This window comes from Mastigoproctus giganteus, unplaced genomic scaffold, assembly GCF_048544385.1.
Source record: "Mastigoproctus giganteus isolate SK-2022 unplaced genomic scaffold, ASM4854438v1 scaffold_18, whole genome shotgun sequence".
Lineage (NCBI taxonomy): Eukaryota > Metazoa > Arthropoda > Arachnida > Uropygi > Thelyphonidae > Mastigoproctus > Mastigoproctus giganteus.
The window spans coordinates 66,735-89,110 of record NW_028328295.1 but is presented as its reverse complement, the minus strand read 5'-3'; the positions used below and the strand labels follow the sequence as shown (position 1 = coordinate 89,110).

At 36.4% G+C, this 22,376-nt stretch overlaps 1 protein-coding gene across 1 annotated transcript in view; it reads left to right on the top strand.

Annotated features, from left to right (window-relative positions):
* mus302 (mutagen-sensitive 302) overlaps window positions 1-22,062 on the top strand; it is a 279,343-nt gene extending 257,281 nt beyond the window's left edge. The window contains exon 13 of the mRNA XM_090389437.1: window positions 21,907-22,062. Within this exon, the coding sequence (XP_090245563.1) occupies window positions 21,907-22,062 (156 nt within the window). The remainder of the gene's footprint in view (window positions 1-21,906) is intronic.
* Window positions 22,063-22,376: the final 314 nt, after the last annotated feature.

The following is a 22,376-nucleotide window of genomic DNA, read 5'->3' as shown; positions in this document are numbered from 1 at the left end:
CTGGAACAGAAGTTAAACTAACAGGCCTGTAAATTATCTGTGGCTCCCTTTGATTCTCCTTTGTGGATTTGGGTCACATTTGCACACCTCCAGTCCATGGGTACCTCCCCTGAGTCCAAGGAAGCTCTCATAGTTATGGCTGGTTTGCTTACTTCCTTTTGCTGCCTCCTTTAATACAACTGGATAGATCCCATCCACCCCAGGTACTTTTCTTATGTTTAAGTTCAACAATTTCTCCTCCACTTTGCTCTCAGTTATTGCAAAATTATTTAGCTCCCTGCCACAGTTTGATAAACTTCTGGCATTTGCCTCCCTGAATATCTCCTTGTGTGTATGTACAAATTGCCTTCCTTCTAGTGTTTACATAAGTAAAGTACTCTTTGCTGTCTTTTTTTTTTTTTTTTTTGCATATTTTTGCCAAGGATTTCTCATCTGCCTTTGCTTGTCTAACCTCCTTTGTGATTTTATTACAGAATAGCTTATATCTACCATAGGATTCTGTATCACCTGATAGTTTATATGCATCCCATGCATTTTTCTTCTCTGCCAAGAGTCTCATTAGTTCATCTGACAAGGAGGTGCAACACAGGTTACATCCATTTAGGCCATTTAGATCTTGAACAGTATTTCTTAATTGGTATTGAAAGCCTGGTAGCTTCCAAGATTAATTCTTTGAATGTTTCTCTGGAATTTTCTGTTGGTAACATCATCAGTTGGTTCCACTGTATAGAGTTTAAAAACTGTCTGAGACCACTGTAGTCATCATTATGAATGCAAAAACCCTTCCCATTACCCCTGATGGTAGTAATATCTTTGAGTAAATCCCACATCTGCACACCTTGATCACTGCTACCTAGTGGTTCCTTTATCTGCAAATTCTTAATGCATGAATAATCACTGTTGATAATCAGATCAAGATTGTTACTCCCTCTGGTTGCCTCTCTAACATGCTGCTGTAGGAAACAATCATCCAATAAATCCATAATGCTTTGCTAGTGTGCGAGTGACCAAGTGACAAGTTCCAGTCAATATCTGGGAAGTTAAAATCCCACATAATAAGAGACTGAGTTATTGGCCCACTCTATTTCTCTGTACAGTTGTACATTGTACTCATAAGAATCATTAGGCCTACAACATATTCCTACTCTGAATTTTGCTTTCCCAGTGCTTTGTCACATGGTCAGACAGATATATATATAGAGAGAGAGAGAGAGAGTGTTCAGATAACATAGCATTATAATAACAAATATGCTTATCAACTTACAGACATTCAGGATGTTTCATTATGGAAATAACAATCTCATGAATACTTTTTCAGTAATCAGAATGTTGATTCCAATAACTCAAAAACATCAACAGGCTTTTAAGGATGAAAACAATAAATACAAAAAATCTTTAGAACTAATGCAAGAAAATGAAGATAAATTGAAGAATAAAAGATAAAGCATTACTAAAATGTCAGAATGAGCTTATAATAAGCTCATTCTGAGCTTATAATAAACTCTTATAATATTAGTTAATACTAATATCATATTAGTATTAACCATACATTGCAAGAAAGCCCTGGGATTTTTGTTGTGCCAGAAAAAAAAATAATAATAATAAAAAAAATATAAATTGTTCTGCCCTTCATAGGTGTTGATATAACTGACCTTTCAATTTTCTAAGCTGTCAGCTTCATCTACCATGAAGGTAACTTTTTACAGTGATATACAACTCTTTGGCGAAAAGAACATCATGTATGGTTGGGGCCGACCAGGCTAGCCAGGTGGGTAAAGTGCCTGCCTGGCAACCCAAAGGTCGCGGGTTCGAATCCCGCCTTGGGCTTGGATCAAAGTACTGCAAAAACCTTGGGAGGTGCATTATGTCCACAGAAGCCGATGCGCCAACAACTACCAAAAAAAAAAAAAAAAAAAGTATGGTTGGGCTGTAACTTCCGAAATCTCTCTCTCTCCCCCCCTCCTCCCACTCCTTTTCCACTATCTTTAACTGAAATTAACATTAGCATTAGTTGAGGCATCAGATGCAAGAAAGGAAGCTTAAAAAACATTGGCCAAAAAAAAAAAAAAAAAAAAAAAAACTCTTCCCATTCCACCCATATCTCTGTCTAGTTCTGCCCTGAATTCATTTAAGCTATCAGCTTCCACAACAACAGATGAGTCTGTTCCAGCAATCAACTACCTGCTGGTTAAACCAAATTCCTGCACATCTATTCAACAACTTCTTTCCTCAATTTAAATCTATGCTCCTCAGGTTCATAATCTGAGTAATAGGAAGAATCTCATCAGCATTGAGCATGTTCAAATAATTCAAGGCCTTATACACCTCAATCACATCACCTCGTAGGTGCCTGGTCTCCACACATTGAAGAATTTAAGCCTTTCTTTGTAAGAGCACCCCTTTGTTTTTCCTCAACTAAACTTGTTGCTCTTCTTTGTACTCGTAGCAAGTGTACTTCCTTCCTAAAATGAGGTCCCAAGACCTGTACACAGTACTCAAGGTATAGTCTGACCATCACCTTATCCCTGCTAACAAAATTCCTGTATATCATTGACAGGACCTGCTCCATGACCTGCTCTGGCAGCCTATTTGCACTACTCAGAGAACTTCATATCTGACTACACAGTTATCCCCAGGTTTCTTCATTCTCCACTTCTCTGAGTGTAGTACCACAGTTCATATGTTTCTCTGTGGTTATTGCTACCCATATGCAGTATTTTGCATTTGTCAATGTTAAACTTCAGTTGCCATTTCTCAGCCAGTCTGTCCAACTTTTCTAGATCCTGTTGCAGTAGCATACAGTCTTTGCTGTCATTAACAACCCTGCCAACCTTTGTATCATCTGGGACATTAAGCCTAATATACCTTCATCCATATCATCGATAAATACACAAAACAACAACGGGCCCAGCACTAAACCCTGGTGGTTCCACAAAGAGCAGTGTCCGTTGATTACACTCTCTGTAGTCTTCCAGTGAACAATCCCTTAATGCCATTCTAGTCCAATTTGTACAGCAGCCTTCAGTGTGCAACATTATCAAAAGCTTTCCTGAAATCCAAGTATATGGTATTAAAATTATTTTCTGCATTGAGTTCCTTTGTGACCACATCATAGTATCCAATCAAATTGGTTAGACCAGACTTTCCCTTAACAAACTCATGCAGTGTCTGAACTATTACTGCACTCTTGTCTAGATGATCCTACAGTGCTCTTTAACCAGTGATTTCATTATTTTCCCCAGAACAGAAGTTAAACTAGCAGATCTGTAATTACTTGTGTCCTCCCTTGATCATCCATTGTGAATTGAGGTCACATTTCCACATCTCCATTCCATGGGGAATGGAGTATGCTCTCATAATTATGCTCCAAGTATGCGCTCATGATCATGGCTAAGGGTTTGTTAGTTGCCTCCATTAATATAACTTTGATAATTGAGAGCTATTAAGCGCTCGATAATTCCTATATTCTATTATATTATAAATCAACAGGGATTACCTTTATTTTAGATATAGGAAGCTTTTTTCCAACTCGCTAATAATTCTTGAGGATGGCGATATCTATTTTGTAAACCAGGTGGGACATCTTATTTCTTTTGGTCCTATAGCTGCACTTATTTAGGGGTCTAATAAAATTGGATATGGGGGGGAGGATTATTCTCTACATTCCTTAAGTCAGACTAGAACTTTTCGGGCATCATGTTCACAGGAATAGAGCAACTCACAATTAATCCGAAACTTTTGTCTTATGTTGTAGTGTTTGTTCTTCACACATGCGTATAAGTGACCAATCGTTGAACAGTAGGAATGGCCTACGGATATTGATTGAAATTTCATGTAGTTTCATCTCTAAGGTTTCTGCAATAAGTAGTTTGTGGTAGTTGTGTTGAATATTTATAATTTTTGTTTCATTAAAGCTGAATGAATGTCGTTCATTTATTGCGTGGAACGAAAGTTCCGATGCATTTGAACGACCCGCCCGCACAGAAGCTTCGTGTTGTTTTGCTCGAAGCTGTGCCACTCCCATGGTAGATCCTACATAAACAGCGTCGCAATTTTTGCATGGGATGCTGTATACGAGGTCATGTTGTGATTGGAATGTGGTACTTGAAGGTCGATTTCTGAAGAATGTGTATAATTTGTTCATGGGTTTTGCTATGATTTTCATGTCGGTTCCCTTGCATATTTGATTAAGTTTATTGTACCAGTACTCGACATATGGAATGGTGATAAAATGTATTTTGGTTTTGTCAGATTTTTGTGCAATGTTTGTTGCGAGGTTGTTGTTATTTATTTTATCACGGGCTATTGTTTTGACTTTGTTTATATAGGTTAGCGGGTAACCCCTATTTGAGAATCTTATAGTTAATTCATTTATTTCAGTGGTTAGAGAAATTTGGATGGAAGAATATTTAAAGGCGTTAAGAAATTGGTTCAGCATGACCGATTTTTTGTATGATTGGAGATGATAACTGTGGAAATGCAAAAGCATCCCCTTGTTAGTGGGTTTTCTATATATGCTGAAATTTCGTTTTTGTCCTAATCTGTGTATGGTAAAATTAAGGAAGTTTATGGAGTGGGTTTCTGCTTCAATTTCTAATTCAAATTTTAATCTCTGATGGATTTTATTAAAAACCTGAAGAATATTGTTTATGGTCAAATGATCTGTGATAATTAGGATGTCATCCAGATATCTTCCGTAATATGTGATCTGTGGTATAAATGGATCAAGATGGATCTTTTCCAATTTGTCTAAGTATAGTTCGGCAATGAGTCCACTGATGTTTGGGCCCATTGGGAGGCCGAAAATCTGTCTGTATATTTTTTCTTGAAAGAGAATGTAATTTGCATTTACTAATAGTTTTGTTAGTTCGAATATTCTGTCTTTGGGGAGTCTGGTGTTATTAATTTTTATGTTATCATCGTTTAAGTAGGCCCAGACTATGTCTAAGGTGTAAGGTACATTTACATTAGTGTATAGTGAAGTCACATCCAGTGAATATAAATATAACTTCATATCCTCCTTGATATGGAGATCTTTGAGGTTCATGAATAAAGCATCGTAGTTTTTTATGTTATATGTTAGGAGTTCTCGGAGTGGTTTTAGAATTGGGTAGATGAACATGGCTAAGGAAGCAAAAGCTGAATTCTTATATGACACGATTGGACGAATTGGGTATCCTGTTTTGTGTAATTTTACTTGGCCGAATAAGGTTGGGATATTGTATGTGTGGGCTTTAATTTGTTTAAGTTGGGCCATAGTGATGTGGTCATCTTTCCTATAGGTGGTGAGCATTTTGTTATATTTGTTAACTAAGCTGTTGAACTCTGATGGTGCAACCTCTTCGTATGTCGTTGTGTCCGAAATGATGGTGTATAATTTATTTATATAGTCTCCTTTATTGAGAATAACTACTGTATTGCCTTTGTCGGCCTTTTAAATAATGATATCTCGGTTTTGTCTAAGTGTGTGTAAAGCTTTTGCTTCTTCTCTATGTCGTTTTGATATTGAGGGGATAGTTTGGTTTATGGTTCGATTAGTCTGTTGGATTAATACATTTTTTTTTTGAGGCAAATCTCTAAGCGCGAACTCAAGATCAATAATCATTTGTTTCTTGGGGGTGAATCTCGGCGGTAAATTATAATTTAAACCTTTATTTAATAGGGCTATTTGCTGTGAAGTTAGCGTAACAGATGATAAGTTCTTTACATTATCTGATGGATTGGGGTCATTTTGTGAACCAGTGTTTAAATTGACCTGGAAGTCATTAATATGTGGTAGATTTCTATTGAGAAAGGTGTGGGAATTTTTATCTGCGTTTTTGGTGTTTCGGTATGCACTCTGGTTTTCAAAACGACTGTGAGACGAATGATGACTTCTGTTGTGCCGAAAACCCCTAAGGGCTTGTAATTTTTGGTTATGTCTATTCTCTAATGTGGAGGATTGGGCGTCGATTTTTAATTGAATGGTTTGCTTTAGAATATTCCAATCAATACTGTTTAGGTGTTTTCTAAAAATATTGCGATATCGTTGAATCTGTTTAAAATATATCTTTTTTAGATTAAATCGAGATTTTAAAGCTAGTTTTACTATGTTACTTGACGTGGTAAGAACTAATTTTTGTATTCCTTGGATTTTCAAACTTAGCCGAAATGTAGCAAATTTCGGTATTAAATTTTCAGAAAGACATTGTTTTAAAAACTGGATATGATATTTTTGGGCTGCATATTTCAATGTAATTCTAGTATAGTCTTGTTTTAACCCTGTTAACCATTCAGCCATAGTGTTATATATTAATGTATAACTTGAGTGATCAATTAATTCAGTATACACGTATTATACACATATCGAATTTTATTAGACCCCTAAATTTAAATATAAGTCCACCTATAGGACCAAAAGAAATAAGATGTCCCACCTGGTTTACAAAATAGATATTGCCATCCTCAAGAGTTATTAGAGAGTTGGACTAGGAGAGTTGGAAAAGAAGCTTCCTATATCTAAAATAAAGGTCATCCCTGTTGATTTATAATTAATATAACTGGATAGATTCCATCCACCCCCAGGTGCCTTTCTTACGTTTAACTTCAACAATTTCTCCTCCACTTTGCAGTCCATGATTACAAAATCATTTAGCTCTCTGTTAGTTTAATAAGCTTCTGTCTCCACATTTCCTACAGAATTCTCCATGTGTGAATGTGATGTGAAATACTCATTCAGTTTGTCAGCTGTCCAAGCAGGATCATCAACAGTCGAACCATCAATATCAAGTAGACCAATCTTGTTCATCCCCTTCGTCCTAGAGATTACATAAGTAAAGAAGTCCTTGGTGTTTTTCTTTGCATCCTTTGCCAAAGATTTCTCACAATCTGCCTTCGGTTGCCTAACTTCCTTATTGACTTGATTACAGACTAGCTTATATCTACCATAGGCTTCTGATAATTTATATGCATTCCATGCATTTTTCTGCTGTCATGAGCCTCATTAGTTCAACTGACATCCATTTAAGCCTAAACCTTAAACAGTATTTCTTAGTTGGCATGAAAAGCCATGAATTCAGGTATGAATTCATTAATTGAATTCTAGGCTTCCATTCGATAATGGAAGCCCTTGAAGGCTTCCATTATCGAATTTGCTGTTGGTAACACCCTCAGTTGGCCCACTGTAAAGAATTTAAAAACTGTCTGAGACCACTGTAGTCACCTTTACGAAAGAAAAAATCCTTCCTTTTACCCTTGATGATAGTTACATCTTTAAGTAAATCCCACATCAATATACTGTGATCACTGCTACCTAGCATTTCCTTTATCTACAAATCCTTAATGTATGAATATTCACTGCTGATAATCAGATCAAGAGTATTACTCCCTCTTGTTGCCTCTTGAACATGTTGCTGTAGAAACGATCATCCAATAAATCCACAAAAGTCTTGCTAGTGTGCTGTGACTTACCACAAGTTCTAATCAATATCTGGAAAGTTAAAATCCCCCATTATAAGACATTCTGATTTACTGGCCTATTTATTTCATCAGAGTCATTATACCTATAACGCACTCCTACTCTCATTTTCCCCTTTCTCAGCACTTATGTCACACCAAACTGACTGAACATTGCACTTTCCACAAATGTCAACTGGATGCATTTCTTTAGAGTTTGTGTTTCTTAACTAACAGGAGAACCCCTCCTCCTTTTCTATACTGTCTGTACACATTGTACTCCCCAATTTCCAATTCTGAATTGCGTATATCTGTGTGACACCATGTCTCTGATATTCCAATGTTATCTGCCTTTGATGTCTTGACAAGCACTGCAAATTCATCAAATTTATTTACTATACTTCTAGCATTGGAGTACATGCAAGTATATATGTACCTGCTCTTACTATTAGTTACCCTAACACAGCCAACGTATTTACTTGTTTCATGATGACTCCCAGCAGTCCTTAAAATCACCCAGCAATCTTCCAGGCTGCTGCTCGTTCTAATGTAAGCAGTGCAAGAATCGCATTCGCCTCTTTTTGCAACTACTGTTAATCTTTTAGTCTTTGAATTCCCCCATGCTAGCATCAGCAAATATTCTTGCACCCTTTACATCTGTACTTTAGCTGTATAGAGTGAACAGCTTTCTGGAAGAAAAGTAATGCTGAGAGTGAAAGAGAGAAGACCAAGGTTTTAGATGCAGAGGAAGCAATATATGTAATGTGCTTGTGCCAAGAGACATTAGATTCAGGATAATCCCCAAAAGAGATATATATCATCTTGCCTAGAAATTGGAGTGTCACCAAAGATAAGTATAGGAGCAGAAGAATCCTTTTTGTGAGATATAAGACAAGGCTGAGTTTTAGAAGGATTGAAATCAACTAAGTTGTCTTTGCCCCACTGGAGAATTACATGGAGATTGGCATTTAAGGAATTGGTAGCATATATTCTAAAAGTTGAAGCTGATTGAGCAGGGCAAGGTTTCTCAAAATGGAAAGTGTAATGCAATTTGCTATCATCAGCAAAACTATGGATAAGATTTCCAGTCAATGGAAGGGGAAAGAATTGAACTTGGGGAACACCAGGATTAGTGGAGAAGTTAGAACACAGACAGCCATCTACCATCACCCTCAGTGAGCAGTCAGAGAGAAAACTGGATAACCAATTACAAAAAACAGTTGGCAAACTGTAAGATGGAAGCTTGTTTAGAAGACCTTCAAATAATGAAATCACTGGAAAACTATCTAGAAACCTTCCATCTGACCATTGATCAGATGGAAGATTTCTAAATACTTTAAGAGTTGGCAGTTAATTGATTTCTCCATTACTTTAGAAAGAGTAGAAATAATTGCAATGGAACGATAATTGGATTGCATATGTCACCCATTTTGGGAACTGGCTGGATATGAACAATTTCCAAGAAGGAAAAGCAACTGAAAATAAGAAAGTGAAAAAAGGCAGCAAAGAAGAAGAGTTATTTCAGGAGCACAGGTTTTGAGAACAAGTGAAAAAATACCATCAGGATCTGGAGCTTTCTTAGCTTCAAAATTCGTCAAAATCCTTCTGGCATCCTTTTGATGGAAGACCACAGGAGGAATTGAACAGAGCAGGTTGGGAATGGTGGGAGGTGTTTTACTAAGATCATTAATACATGAGTTGGAAGAAAAATGGGATGCTAGCAGCTCAGCTTCCTCCTTGGCTGAAGTGACAATAGACCCATCTGGTTTTGATAGGTGTGGGAGAAGGAATGGGCAAAAGTTGCAGCCAATAGCTTTGGCAAGAGACCAGAATGCTCAGCTACCATTAGAGCAAGGAGCAAGTTTTCTACTCTTAGCCTGTTCAAAATCTAGTTTGGACTGATTAATAACTGCTTTACAATTGTTGCGAGCTTTGGTGTAGGAAAATGAAAACTGAAGAATTGTAAACAGCCAATTACGATATGCAACATTCTTCTCTTGAACAGCCTTAACTAGTACATTTATTGGAAAACCAAGGTTTAGATAAAGGACGAGATTTTAAAATGGAGTGTGGAATAAAGGATTCCATTCCTACAAGGATAATTTCACTGACATGATCTGACGAAACGTTGACATCAGAAGTTTTGAAACAGTAATCCCACCAAGGAAAAGAAATCTCGCAGGTCATCCCATTTTGCATTCTTGTAATGCCAAACAACACGAGGTTGGGAACAGCCATGAGATAAAAGTTCCATTGGAGAAGAGAGAGTCACCAAGTTGTGATCTGAGGTGAATAAAGGACTACTCAATTTGACCGTGTATTTAGAAGGGTTCTTTTTTGAGAAAAAGATCAAGCATGTTTGATGTAAGGTTAGGATTGTCTGGTATTCTGGTAGGTAAATGAACAATATGTGTGAGGTCATTAGTAATTGCAAAAGTCTCAGCATCTCGACCAGGTGGGTTTGTGTGACTAGAAAATGGAAGCCAGCTGGAGTTATGAACATTAAAATCACCAAGGAAAATTACCTCACTGTTATGAAAGTTGGACTGGAGAAAGTCAAGTTGCAAATAGAGGAAGTCGAAGAGTTCCAAATGATTAGTGGAGTTGGGAGAACGATAGAGACACAGATGAATTTGACAGAATGAGGTAAAAATATTTTAAGCCAGAGAAGATGGAAAAGAGGAGATTTCAAATTACCAAGTCTCTGACAGGGATTATCAGAATGGACATATGCATGAGTACCACCTTTGAGGTGAAAGGAATTGTACAGCGAATAATTTGGGCAACTGAGATGAGCAGTGGTTGATTCATCCGATAACTAAGGCTCTGTCAGAAAAAGTACATAGGGTTTGTACTTTTAAAAAGTTTCCACTATCTGTGGATAGTGGATACTGTTCCGCTATCTGTACTTTAAAAAGTACAGATAGTGGAAATGGACATCATTGAGATGATGATGATTTCAACAGACCACATATATTTTTGAAATGAATTAGGAAGTGTTTGGGAAGTTTAGGTCTTTTTGCAGATAAGTTTGCTCTATTAGTTTAACAATTCATGGTGTCTTCAATAGTAAGAATATACTCAGAACCTTGACAATGCCCTCCCCCCACATACTGCGGCTCCCTCCAATCACAATCTGGCAGAGTAGAGGGAGCAAGATTATATACTAGCTGATCCGGAAGCCTCGTAGAGAGTTACCAATTGGTTCAGTCTGGTGTACTAACTAGCGGCTGGGCTGCGAACACCATTTTAGAGTTGTATCCTCGAAATGGAAGGAAGATTGGATCTCGCCATGATGTCTATCCTAGTCTGAAAAGTCATCAGTCATACTGCATGATGGAAGAGATGGGGAAGGGTTGAGAGGAATTTAGCTCTGGAGAATAAACATGGGTTCCACCACTTCAAGCCTGCAATAAGAAAGTGGCTGTATTGCACAGGTTGATGAATCATCTACCACCTAGTATTGCCTGGTAGCACAGAGGGGCGGCATTCCTTCGTGTGGGCGCCACACCTCGACCCAGGATTATAAACAGTGCAAACAGACGATTTGGCTGTCACAGACCATCCAGACTTTGCCAAAATTGGGTCCACTTGACTTGAGTGTCACCCGAATATCAGTTCCATCAGTGTTTTAGACTCCCATGTAGCAAACACAATTTGTCTGGCCTATCTGAGAGAATGTCTGTAAAAGCCATGACCAAAGCTTGACCAAGGATTATTCATGCTTTAAGAATCTGCAGATAAAGGAACCACTTGTGGCAATGAACATAGTGTACTGATGTGAGATTTACTTAAAGATGTAACTAACATCAGTTGTAAAGGGAAGGGTTTCTGTTTCATAAAGCTGACTATACTTGTATCAGACAATTTTTAAATTCTATACAGTATGACCAACTGATGATATTACCAAGAGCAAATTCTAAAGGGGAAGTATTCAAGGAAGTTATCTTGGAAGCTACTAGGCTTTTAGTTTGAACTAAGAAATACTGTTCAAGATGTAGGCCTAAATGGATGCCAGATGAACTAATGGACTCGTGGGAGAGAAGAAAAACACATGGGATGCATATAAATTATCATGTGACACAAAAGCCTATGGTAGATATAAGCTAATCTGTAATCAAGTCACAAAGAATGTTAGGCAAGCAAAGGTGGATTATGAAAAATCTATGACAAAGGATGCAAAGTAAAACAGCAAAGACTTCTTTTCTTATGTAAATTCTAGGAGGGAGATGAATCAGTTGGTTTGACAGGTAGCTGACAAACTGAATGAGTATTTTGCTTCTACATTCAAACATGAGGAAATCTCTAGGGAGGTGGAGACCAGAAGTTTATCAAACTCTAACAGGTAACTAAATTATTTTGTAATTACTGAGGGAAATGGAGGAGAAATTGTTGAAGTTAAACATAAGAAACGCACCTGAGGTGGATGGGATCTATCCAGTTATATTAAAGGAGGCCTGCAATAAGAAAGTGGCTGTATTGCACAGGTTGATGAATCATCTACCACCTAGTATTGCCTGGTAGCACAGAGGGGTGGCATTCCTTCGTGTGGGCGCCACACCTCGACCCAGGATTATAAACAGTGCAAACAGACGATTTGGCTGTCACAGACCATCCAGACTTTGCCAAAATTGGGTCCACTTGACTTGAGTGTCACCCGAATATCAGTTCCATCAGTGTTTTAGACTCCCATGTGACAATTATCATGTGACACAAAAGCCTATGGTAGATATAAGCTAATCTGTAATCAAGTCACAAAGAATGTTAGGCAAGCAAAGGTGGATTATGAAAAATCTATGACAAAGGATGCAAAGTAAAACAGCAAAGACTTCTTCTTGGAATTTATTACAATACCGAGGCAGCAAAGGAAATAAGCAAACTCTTAGCCATAATTATGAGAACATCCTTGTATTCGGGGGAAGTCCCCGCAGACTGGATATGTACAAATATATCCCCAATTCACAAAGGGAGATCAAAGGGTGACACGAGTAATTACAGACCTTGTTAGTTTGACTTCTGTTCCAGGGAAAATAATGGAGTCACTGGTTAAAGAAGCATTGCAGAATCATGTAAACAAGACAGCAGTAATAATTCAGACACAGCATGGGTTTGTTAAGGGGAAGTCTTGTCTTACCAATTTGATCGGTTACATCCTATAATGTGGTCACAAAAGAACTGGATGCAAAGAATAAATTTGATATACTGGATTTCAGGAACGTTTTTGATACTGTTGCTGCTATGGATAAAGGGATGGTTGAGTGGGAGGAGACAGAGTGGTAATCAGTGGACTAATGTTATTAGTTGGGCGCCACCCCCCCCCCAGAGTTCGGTGTTGGACCCACTGTTTTCTTCTACATTTATCAGGGATATTGATGAAGGTATATCAGGCTTAATGGCCAAGTTTGCAGATGATACAAAGGTTGGCAGAGTTGTTAATTCAAGTTTAACAATGACAAATGCAAAGTACTGCGTATGGGTTGCAGGAACCCCAGAGAAATGTACGAACTCTGTGGTACGACACTCAAGGGATTGGAGAATTTAAAATACATGGGGTAATTGTGCAGTCAGATATGAAGTTTTCTGAGCAGTGCTGCCAGAGCAGCTGATGGGTTTTTTCAATGATATACAGAAATCTTGCTAGCAGGGATAAGAATGTGATTATCCCCTTGTATAAGGCAGTGCTCAGGCCAGAACTTGAGTACTGCATACAGGTCTGGAGACCTCATTTTAGGAAGGATGTAGAGCTGCTGGAAAGAGTACAGAGAAGGGTAACAAGATTGGTGAGGCCTCTTACCAAGAAAGGTTTAAGTTCTGTAAATTGCAGCGGTTGGAGACTAGGCACCTGCACCTGCGAGGTGATCTGATTGAGGTGTACAATTCCTTGAATGGTTTGAGCAGGCTCAATTCTGATGGGATACTTCTGCTTGCTCAGATTAAGAACCAGAGGGGGCATAGATTCAAATTGAGGAAAAACAGTTGTAGAATAGATGGGCATAAATTTGCTTTTAGCTAGCTGGTGGTTGATTGCTGGAACAAACTTCCATCTGTTGTTGCGGAAGTTGATAGATTAAATAAATTCTAGGAAGAATAGGACAAAGTTTTGGACTAATGGATGCGAGTTATTTGTTGTTATTTGTTTTTAGGAGCATCAGCAAGTAAGGCCATATTGTTCCGGGGATATGCGGTGGTCATTCCCTGACCTTTCCACATCCTCCATATTTGGTGGTCACGGGCTCGAACCCCAGTCTAATATATAGGAGATATGGGAATGGGTGTTTTTTTTTTTTTTTTTTTTGCTGATGCTGTGTAAGCTTGCTTTCTTGTATCATATGCCTCTCCTAATGCTAACGTTCAGCTACCCATAAAGGAAAAGAGACAGGGTGGGGAGACTTTATTTTGTAAGTTTTAATTTTTAATATGTTACAGAACACTAATGTATCTTATGGACTGCTGATACGAGTAGTTTTTTTTTTTTTTTTTTCAATGGGATATCTGTAAGTGTATCATCCAGAAAGTCAAAATGTGAAAAATTTGTTGAATAAGAATCATTGTTCAATGATGCTTATGACATTACTAAAGAGAAGAAACATACAGTCAGCATTCACAGATTTTTTTTTTTTTTTTTTCTAATACGTACCAGTAATGTGGGAAAACGAGAAATTCCATATATTTATATTATGCAGTGTAATGACTTGTCATATAATGAGATTTATATAGGAAGGGAACAAAATCAGACTTCTTTTCCAACATTCATTGCTGAAATATCAGTTTCAGCAGTGAAACTGGTATTTCATTAAGATGGAGAATGTCTTTTGCCCCTCACTGTCACTTTAGAGTTGGTATCCCAGTTCATCTCTTTTTTTTTTTTTTGCAAAAAATAGTAAAATTACATTGAAAGTGGAATTTTACATCAGATATATGTATTACTGCTTGCAGTAATACGTATGTGTTTATCTGATGTAAAATTCCCCCAATGGTGTCAGTTTTTCTGAACCTTTAAGGCCTCTTCAGTAATATTAGCAATGACCAACGAATCACTTTATTCAAGTGTATTCCATTTTTACAAGATAGATTAATTCTTCCTACAGTGTGAGAAGAATTAATCTACTGTCTGTGATCTAATTAACAAGTTAGACCACACTGTTAAAATTTCCCCCAGAAATCCTTGCAGTACACAAATCTTGAGGTCCCCAAGTGCCCAGCATTTCTTGAGTGCAATTAATCTCACATTTTTTTTAGTTCAGTTACTAGAATTTATAACTTACACTCCCTTGATATGTTACTAATGATGTATCATACTACTTCTTTCTAGCAGTGTGCTTCTATCTTACTTTTTTAATCACTTAGCCACTGGTTGGCAGTGCTGCTGCCTATGTGTGGGGAGGTGGGAAACCTGGGTGGAAAGAAGATATTTCCCAGGAGCAAAGCATGGAAATGCAAATTGACTCCAGTGAGACAAGATGAATGCCATACTCTTAACTTGAATAAGACTGTGTACAGACACATAGCAACAGGAATGCCCAGCTTTCCTTGTGTTTCACTCTCTGTTTGTCAAGTCTACTATGTCTCCATTTCTCAAAGAGGAATGTTTGACAAAATGTTTAGAAAATGCAGCAGGTTCATCAAAAATGGTGATAAGGCTTAAATCTGGTGATTTATTGATTGAAACTGCAAGTTGTAAGCATTCTGAGACTGCTTACACTTACAAACTTTGGTCACATATGAGGTGTAAGCCAGAAGTTTCTGGACTGGCCACCTGGAGCACTAACCACAAGGATACCAGTGCGCCAGTACAACATTAGGCTGTTGTGTAATTGGTGTTTAAGCATGTTTCTATTGAGTGTGTCTTGCAGTTTTTGTAGTCAAGTAAAATGGCAGAGTTAAGGAACAGTAAACATGCATCAAATTTTGTCAAAACTTAGGGAAAACAGCTTCAGACACTTGTGAAATGATCAAACAAGCATTTGGTGATGATGATGCTGTGGGTAGAACAGAAATTTCAGTTGAGGATTTTGAGCATTCGGGTCACTTATCGATGGGATCACAGTATACAATTAATGATATTTGTGACATTTTAGACCTATTGTACAGCACATTTTAGGTGAATTGCTGCAAAACTTGTGCCGCATCTGCTGAGTGATAAACAGAACACAGCTTTCTGTGTGCAGGGACATGCAGAAAATGACAAACTTCTGTTCCAAGGTCATAATAGGGGATGCAATCTAGAAATCAATCAAAATGCTCTTGACAAATGTCAAGGGCATTTTGATTATTTTCTTTAACAGTGAGGAAATTGTTCATCAGGATCGACTCTTACATCATAAGAATGCAGTCCCACAACCTTCCTTTCTCTGTTAAAAGACTTGGATTTCATTAGAATTCTACAACAAATGAGACTTAGATTACAAGATGAGCAGGAAAAATCAAAAAATTTCGCTATTCATGGATAACTGCACCACTCAATGCCAAGTGAATATCTGACATGTCACAGTTAATTATTAGCATTAGTAGAGGCAAGAAAGCAAGCTTATATATCATCAGCCAAAAAAAAAAAAAAAACCCTTCCCATTTCACTCATCCATCCACTCCAAATGTTTCTCTAGTTCTGCCTTGAAATTATTTAATTGCTGACCTCCTCTACAATAGATGTAAGTTTGTTCCAACTATCAACCAACTGTTGGCTAAAGGCAAATTTCTGCACATATATTCTACAATTGTCTTACCTCAATTTGAATTTATGCTCTCTCAGGTGAGCAATCTGAGCCAGAAGAAGAATCCCATTAGCATTGAGCTTGCTCAATCCATTCAAGGCACTGCAATTTGTAGAAATTAAGCCTTTCTTGGTAATACCAACCCTTTGTTCCGCTCACCAATCTTGTTGCCCTTCTCTGTACTCGTTCAAGCAACTCTACATCTTTCCTAAAATGAGGCCTCCAGACCTGTATACAGTACTGAAGTTGTGGCCTAACCATTGTCTTACCTCAATTATACAAAGGGATAATTATCCCCTTATCCCTGCTAGCAAAATTCCTGTATATCATTGACAAGACACCATGAGCTACTCTTGCAGCCTTTTTGCACTGCTCAGAAAACTTCATATCTGACTGCACTCGACCATCCCTTTATCCATTGTAGCAACTTACCCTTAATGCCATACCTCTCCGATCCCAGTTAATCGAGAGTCTGCTGTAATTCCTAAATTACAGCAGACTCATTTATAATACTGCATAAAAACAGAAATTGTCCTCAGAAAATTAGGGGACCAGTTTTTGTTGTTTGTCTGTATAATTATAAAAAACATCCTATATGCTAGAAGATTTTTTGACGTAAGTGTAGAATCAGGGAGTTCTGCAGATTCCTTTGGTAAATTTAAATCTCTTGCCAGATCATTGAGGGTTGGACTAAATGTCTCCAGATGAGTAGACTTCAATTTCATCTTCAGAAGCTTCACTTTCAGCAATCTGCTGCGACATTATCCAACATAAGTGGAGGGCATGGAATTGGCAGGTTATCTCCATGTGGGACTGATCTAATGCCAGATGGAATACACATTGCCTTTCTTTGCATTGTAGCCCTCTACATTAGAGTGATTTTTTTTTTTTTTTTTTTTTTGGCCCTCTCCCTACAAATCATGGGAATTGCAAAATGGCATAGCTTCTTTTTACTGTTTTTCCGCAATTTCAAAGCTTCAAAGGTTCGGCAAACTTTATATGGAGCCAATTGTTTATCCTGGTCCCAGAGACTCCTAAATAAGCATAATACAATTTTTTTTTTTTTTTTTTTTTTTTTTTACAAAATTCTGTAATAGCTTGTCTTTGTACAAGCACTACACAACTTCCACCAATATAACAAAATTAGTTTGGATTGTTCAAACACTTGCATTTTACTCACTTTTCAGCACAAGTTTTGATGCCATAACCTCAGAAATAAATGACTGAAGCAGTGTTGCCAACATGTGAAGGATTAGTTCACAAATCCCCATCATTTAATCCTAACTTGATACACCCAATAATACAACTCATGACATCAACTTAAGTGATGTGTAAAAAAACAGTAGGCAATAGAAAAAACTGAATATTTCTGAAAGCAGTATAAAAAACTGAGTTAAAAACAGCTATTAGTTTACACACATCAAAAACCATGCAGAGTGGTGTAATATAGTAAAACATGACAAGCAGAAAGGTTTAAGAATGGAAATTACACTAAATTACTATGCATAAATAATGTCCATTAAGGCTATAACAGTTGCCAATGTAAAATAAAAATTATATTTTATGTCACCAGCTATCATAGTTGGTGACATAAAATAACTAGTAATAATTGAACTAGTAATGTCAGTCAGGAGACTGAAAAATCACTACAATAATGCAATAGTAGTCATTTTTATCCATGGTAATTCCACTGTGTAGTTCCCTTCCTTATTTTATCTCCCCCCCCCCCTCGCTGTTTGTTTTACATTTATTATTTTTCACGTGTCTTGACTTCCTGCACTATCATATTCTTGTGATATTTCATTTTAGTAATTTTGAGCTTTTAATATTTTATAAAATTAAATTATTTTTGCTATGATTTATGCTATTCTGTTCCCATTCATCTTTTACTGTTTATACTACTTTCACTATTTTCATTTTTATAATGTTTTGTGTGTGTGTGTGTTCTACATAACCTCATACAGGGCAACATAATATATATTACAACAGAAATGTAGTGACTATGAAACCATAAAATAAAATCTAAATAAATTTAGATGCCACTAAAGAGAGTGACTATAGATTCAAGAAGTGTGAAATTTCGCAAGTCTTAGCAGTAAACACTATACTGATACACAGGGATCTGTAATTATGGCAAAAGCAAATAGAAGACTGTGTATAAAAGAATTTGGAAAACTGAAATTAATCAGGCTATATAAATGCCAACTGTTCTGGTTACAACAATACTGGAACTGAAACATTGTTATACTCGAGGTGTGAGTTGGGAAAATTGAAAAGGAAGAATTTGAACCATGGAACTGTTTACCTCAAGACTGCAAAGTAACTGACTTGTCTGCTGTGCACAAGGTTGTATAGACCTTTTTTTTTTTTTTTTTTTTTTTCCATCTCTTCAATTTCTCCTACAATGTATTTTACTTTCTTTTTATGTCTAATTAATATTGTATATAAATAATCAACCTGTTGTGTGTATTTTTTTAATAGCATCATTTTCAGTTCTTAGTTCATTGGTTTTACTTCTTGTTTCAAGTGTATCCTTTCACTGTTTATATATATATATATATATATATATCTGTCTGACCTCTGTTTGCAACCTTTTAAATGTTATGATGAGTTCTTAGTTTGATCTCCGATACTGGTGTTTTCCCTTCATGTTCCACAATATAAAAACTGCTCCCATTCAGACAAGTAACACAGATTGGTATACAAAATACTGCTTGTCATTTGTGGAGAACATGACTGATATTATTTCTTCCTCTTCATTTTTACCATTGGATTGAATGATACTTCACCAATTAACACATCAGCACATGCAGTTTGAAATCCATTTGTTGCTGTCAAAATTTGTGTTTATTTTTCATTTATACAGCCTTTTAATCCCTTTATTCACACATTAATTTTTCTAAATTATTTTATCCAGTCTCTATCACCTATGCCCATTTCTCTAGATCTTATTTATTTGTTTCTATTTTTTTAATATTTGTAGTGCTCCCATTTATGATACTGTCCTGCTGGGTCTTGGAAGATGAAATGGATGGTAGTTAAAGTTTATGAATCGCTGATAGCAGCAGTTTATTTCTTACTTGACTCAAACTTTTAAAGGTAAATAAGCCACTGCCTAACTAACTTGAAATACACTACAAAAAAGGGCTAAAAATCTACTTAATATCCAAAATATTGATGAACAGCCTCTGGGGTGGGGAGGTCCTGCTCTTTGGAGCCATTCTCTTCAAAAGAACTGAAAATGACTAAGATAATTTAAATTTAACCTTTCAATTTGAATCTTGTGCACAACTTCACAGAATGTCCAAGGCAGAGTCAAAACATGGGATGAATTTTTTTTTTTTTTGTTGATAGTGGTTCATAAAGCCTTTTTCATTAAATTTATTGTTTTTAAAATTCTTATTGGATTGAGTTGGCAAACTTCTTCCATAACTACAATACAGCAAAAAAAATAAATATCATTTGGTAAATAATATATTCTGTAACCTAAAGATGCTATGGCAGTGATAAACAATTGAATTTTAACAGCCCCAAGGAAAAGTCCATTACTACATTGATTTAAGCGATCTAGGACAGGGGCTTTTCTCAACCACTGGTCTGTAAAACGTTTACTGCTATATGCCCAACCTAAATCAGCATCTAGCAGTCCTCAAAAGGGTTTAGAATGATCTAGAAAACTATATATAATTCACTACCGAATGAGTTATTTAACCACTGCCATCAGCCCTTACCACATTACTGATAACAGTGAAACTTGGTGGTATTATTTTGCATTCCCTCATGCAGTACTGTGCAAGACCTACTAATTGTTTACACGTGGTAGTCTTGTATTCAGCTTAATGAGGTTATGCAGAGTATGATTTCTCAAATTCCTTGTTTGTCTTTATTACACTGTTTAAAACCTGTAGTAATGTGATTTTCCAACTGAGGAATCATGTTTATTTAAAAATCAGACAGCTCTTTACAACTACACATAACTTTTCATTTCTAATCCTATTGAGTTATGGAAATAAGTCTGTAATTCCTTTTCCACCATTATGATACAATAACAATTCAAAATTGTTCACTTTTGAAGTCAACTTTAATTTTAATCTATTATGAACACTAAAAAATCAATTTTTTTATACTGAGAACATTTTTTTAAAAGAAACCCCACCTCTGACTGCACTTTACACAGGTGCTTTAGACATGTTTATTAACATCTTCACTGTTGGCAAACAAAACTTGAAATAAATAAGAATCAAAAAGCCTACATGCTTCAGTGGTTGGATAATAGCAATAAACAAACATCTGACATACCCGAAGCATTGATATTGCTAGCATGCACGATAACTGGACAATAAAAAAGTCGCTAATCTTAAATTCATGTTGTAGAGCCCTTGATTATTAAGCTTACTGCAGTTATATGCAGGAAGCTTAATAAGGCCTAAAAAACTTTTTTATGGTAAATTTTTTTAAAAACTAAACAATTAATGATATAAATCAAAAGTCAAATCAGTAATGAAAGAAAACAAATTCACATTGACATCACTTTAATGGATTTTTTATTTTCAAATTTAAGTTTTGTTTTGGGGGACAGTCATCACCAACATGCCTGGCAGAGGGTTAATCATGATCTTACAGTACTGTGTTTGTTGCTCTGACCAAACACCACTATCATTATCTATTTTTAAGTATTTATCCGGGTGTGCATTTTAGTTTCTATCCTGTAAAAATATATAAAGCATAAAGAGCTGTTGGACAGAATTTTGGAAACAACTAGCAAAAGACAATAGTGTGGTAGTGGGCTGTGTGCAGCCAGGAATCCATAAAACTTTGGAAGTGTCACCATTCATCTGTAACAGTGGTTCTCTAACTTTTTTGCACACCCCCCCCCCTATAAAAAGCATTATTCAGACTAGTGATTTGTATGATCCATTAAGGAAGGTAATAATAATTAATTGCATGTTTATCCCAAATCCAATTAAAACTTTTTAGTTTAATTAATTCAACAAAACTAGTGAACTTGAGCTAATGATACCAGCAAGTCTGATATTTTTTGCAAGGGTCTTAGATACCACATTTAGTAACTACTTCACTGTTCAATAAATTCTTAATGCGATGAATGAGCTTGATGAAGTGATAACAGTTTCCCAGTGTCTGGTTTAAAGTCACTTAGCAGGAGTCTTAAACCACCTTTGGTAATCTGGAGGTCAATTATTCTTTGCTCAGAGAGAAATTGGATGACCACACAAAACCAGAATAAAATAATTATGTACAACTACTTACCAAACATATGCACAAACCTGCTCTTACCAATGACTGGCTATCTTGTATCAATTGTGAATCATAAATACAAAGTGACTAAAGGAAACAGCTTTAAAAGTGAAAGAGCAGTAAAACTTAAAATACAAAATAAGGATAGTGTTTTGCCCTAGACTCTAACCTTACAAAGTACCTGATCAATTGGTACTTTGTAAGCACTTTTCTCATAGATGGTAAGGGAAATCAGGCCAGCCCAAGGTCAACATGCATCAAACCATTTCAAAACTGCTGGACTCCACAAACAAAGTATAGATCCTTTCCTTCAAAAGGATGGACCATGCAGCACACTACATCACCTTGTCGGTGTTTATCAGTCAAAGGTGTAACACTACTGGACAACCTAATGTAGTCATGTATATGTGATACCAAAGTGTTTCCATTATTCTGTCCACCACCAATATTTTCTCTACTTAAATTAAGAAGTGACATTCACGCATTTTTTTTCTCTTGAACTTAGGCACTTATATGGGATAGTACTAACGGACAGTGTCTTCATAAACTGAAAACTAGTTCTCCTGTTTTGGACATTATTCCTTTTCGAATCAACCAAAATTCTTTTCTTGGGACCCTTACAGAGAAAACTTTAAGACTTTATAGGTGGAATGATGTATGAAGAGAAATCTGTGAAAAACTAATTTTTCTGTATTACAACTTTGCCATGTCATAAACTGATAGAAATATTTTAGATTAATTGTGAATGTAAATTTGGTATCATGTTCACTGATGAAATAAACATTATTTTATTATCTGTATCAAGGGATCATTGTTAATTATTATTTTAATTAAAAATAGCAGACTTGTAGAAAGTTGTGCTTAAAAAAACAAACAAACAAACACTGGAATGGCTTAGGCTACAGCACACTAAGTTCTTGTGATCGAAGTGATCTTTTGTGACAGTTATATTGCATAAATAGCCGTTGCTGAAGG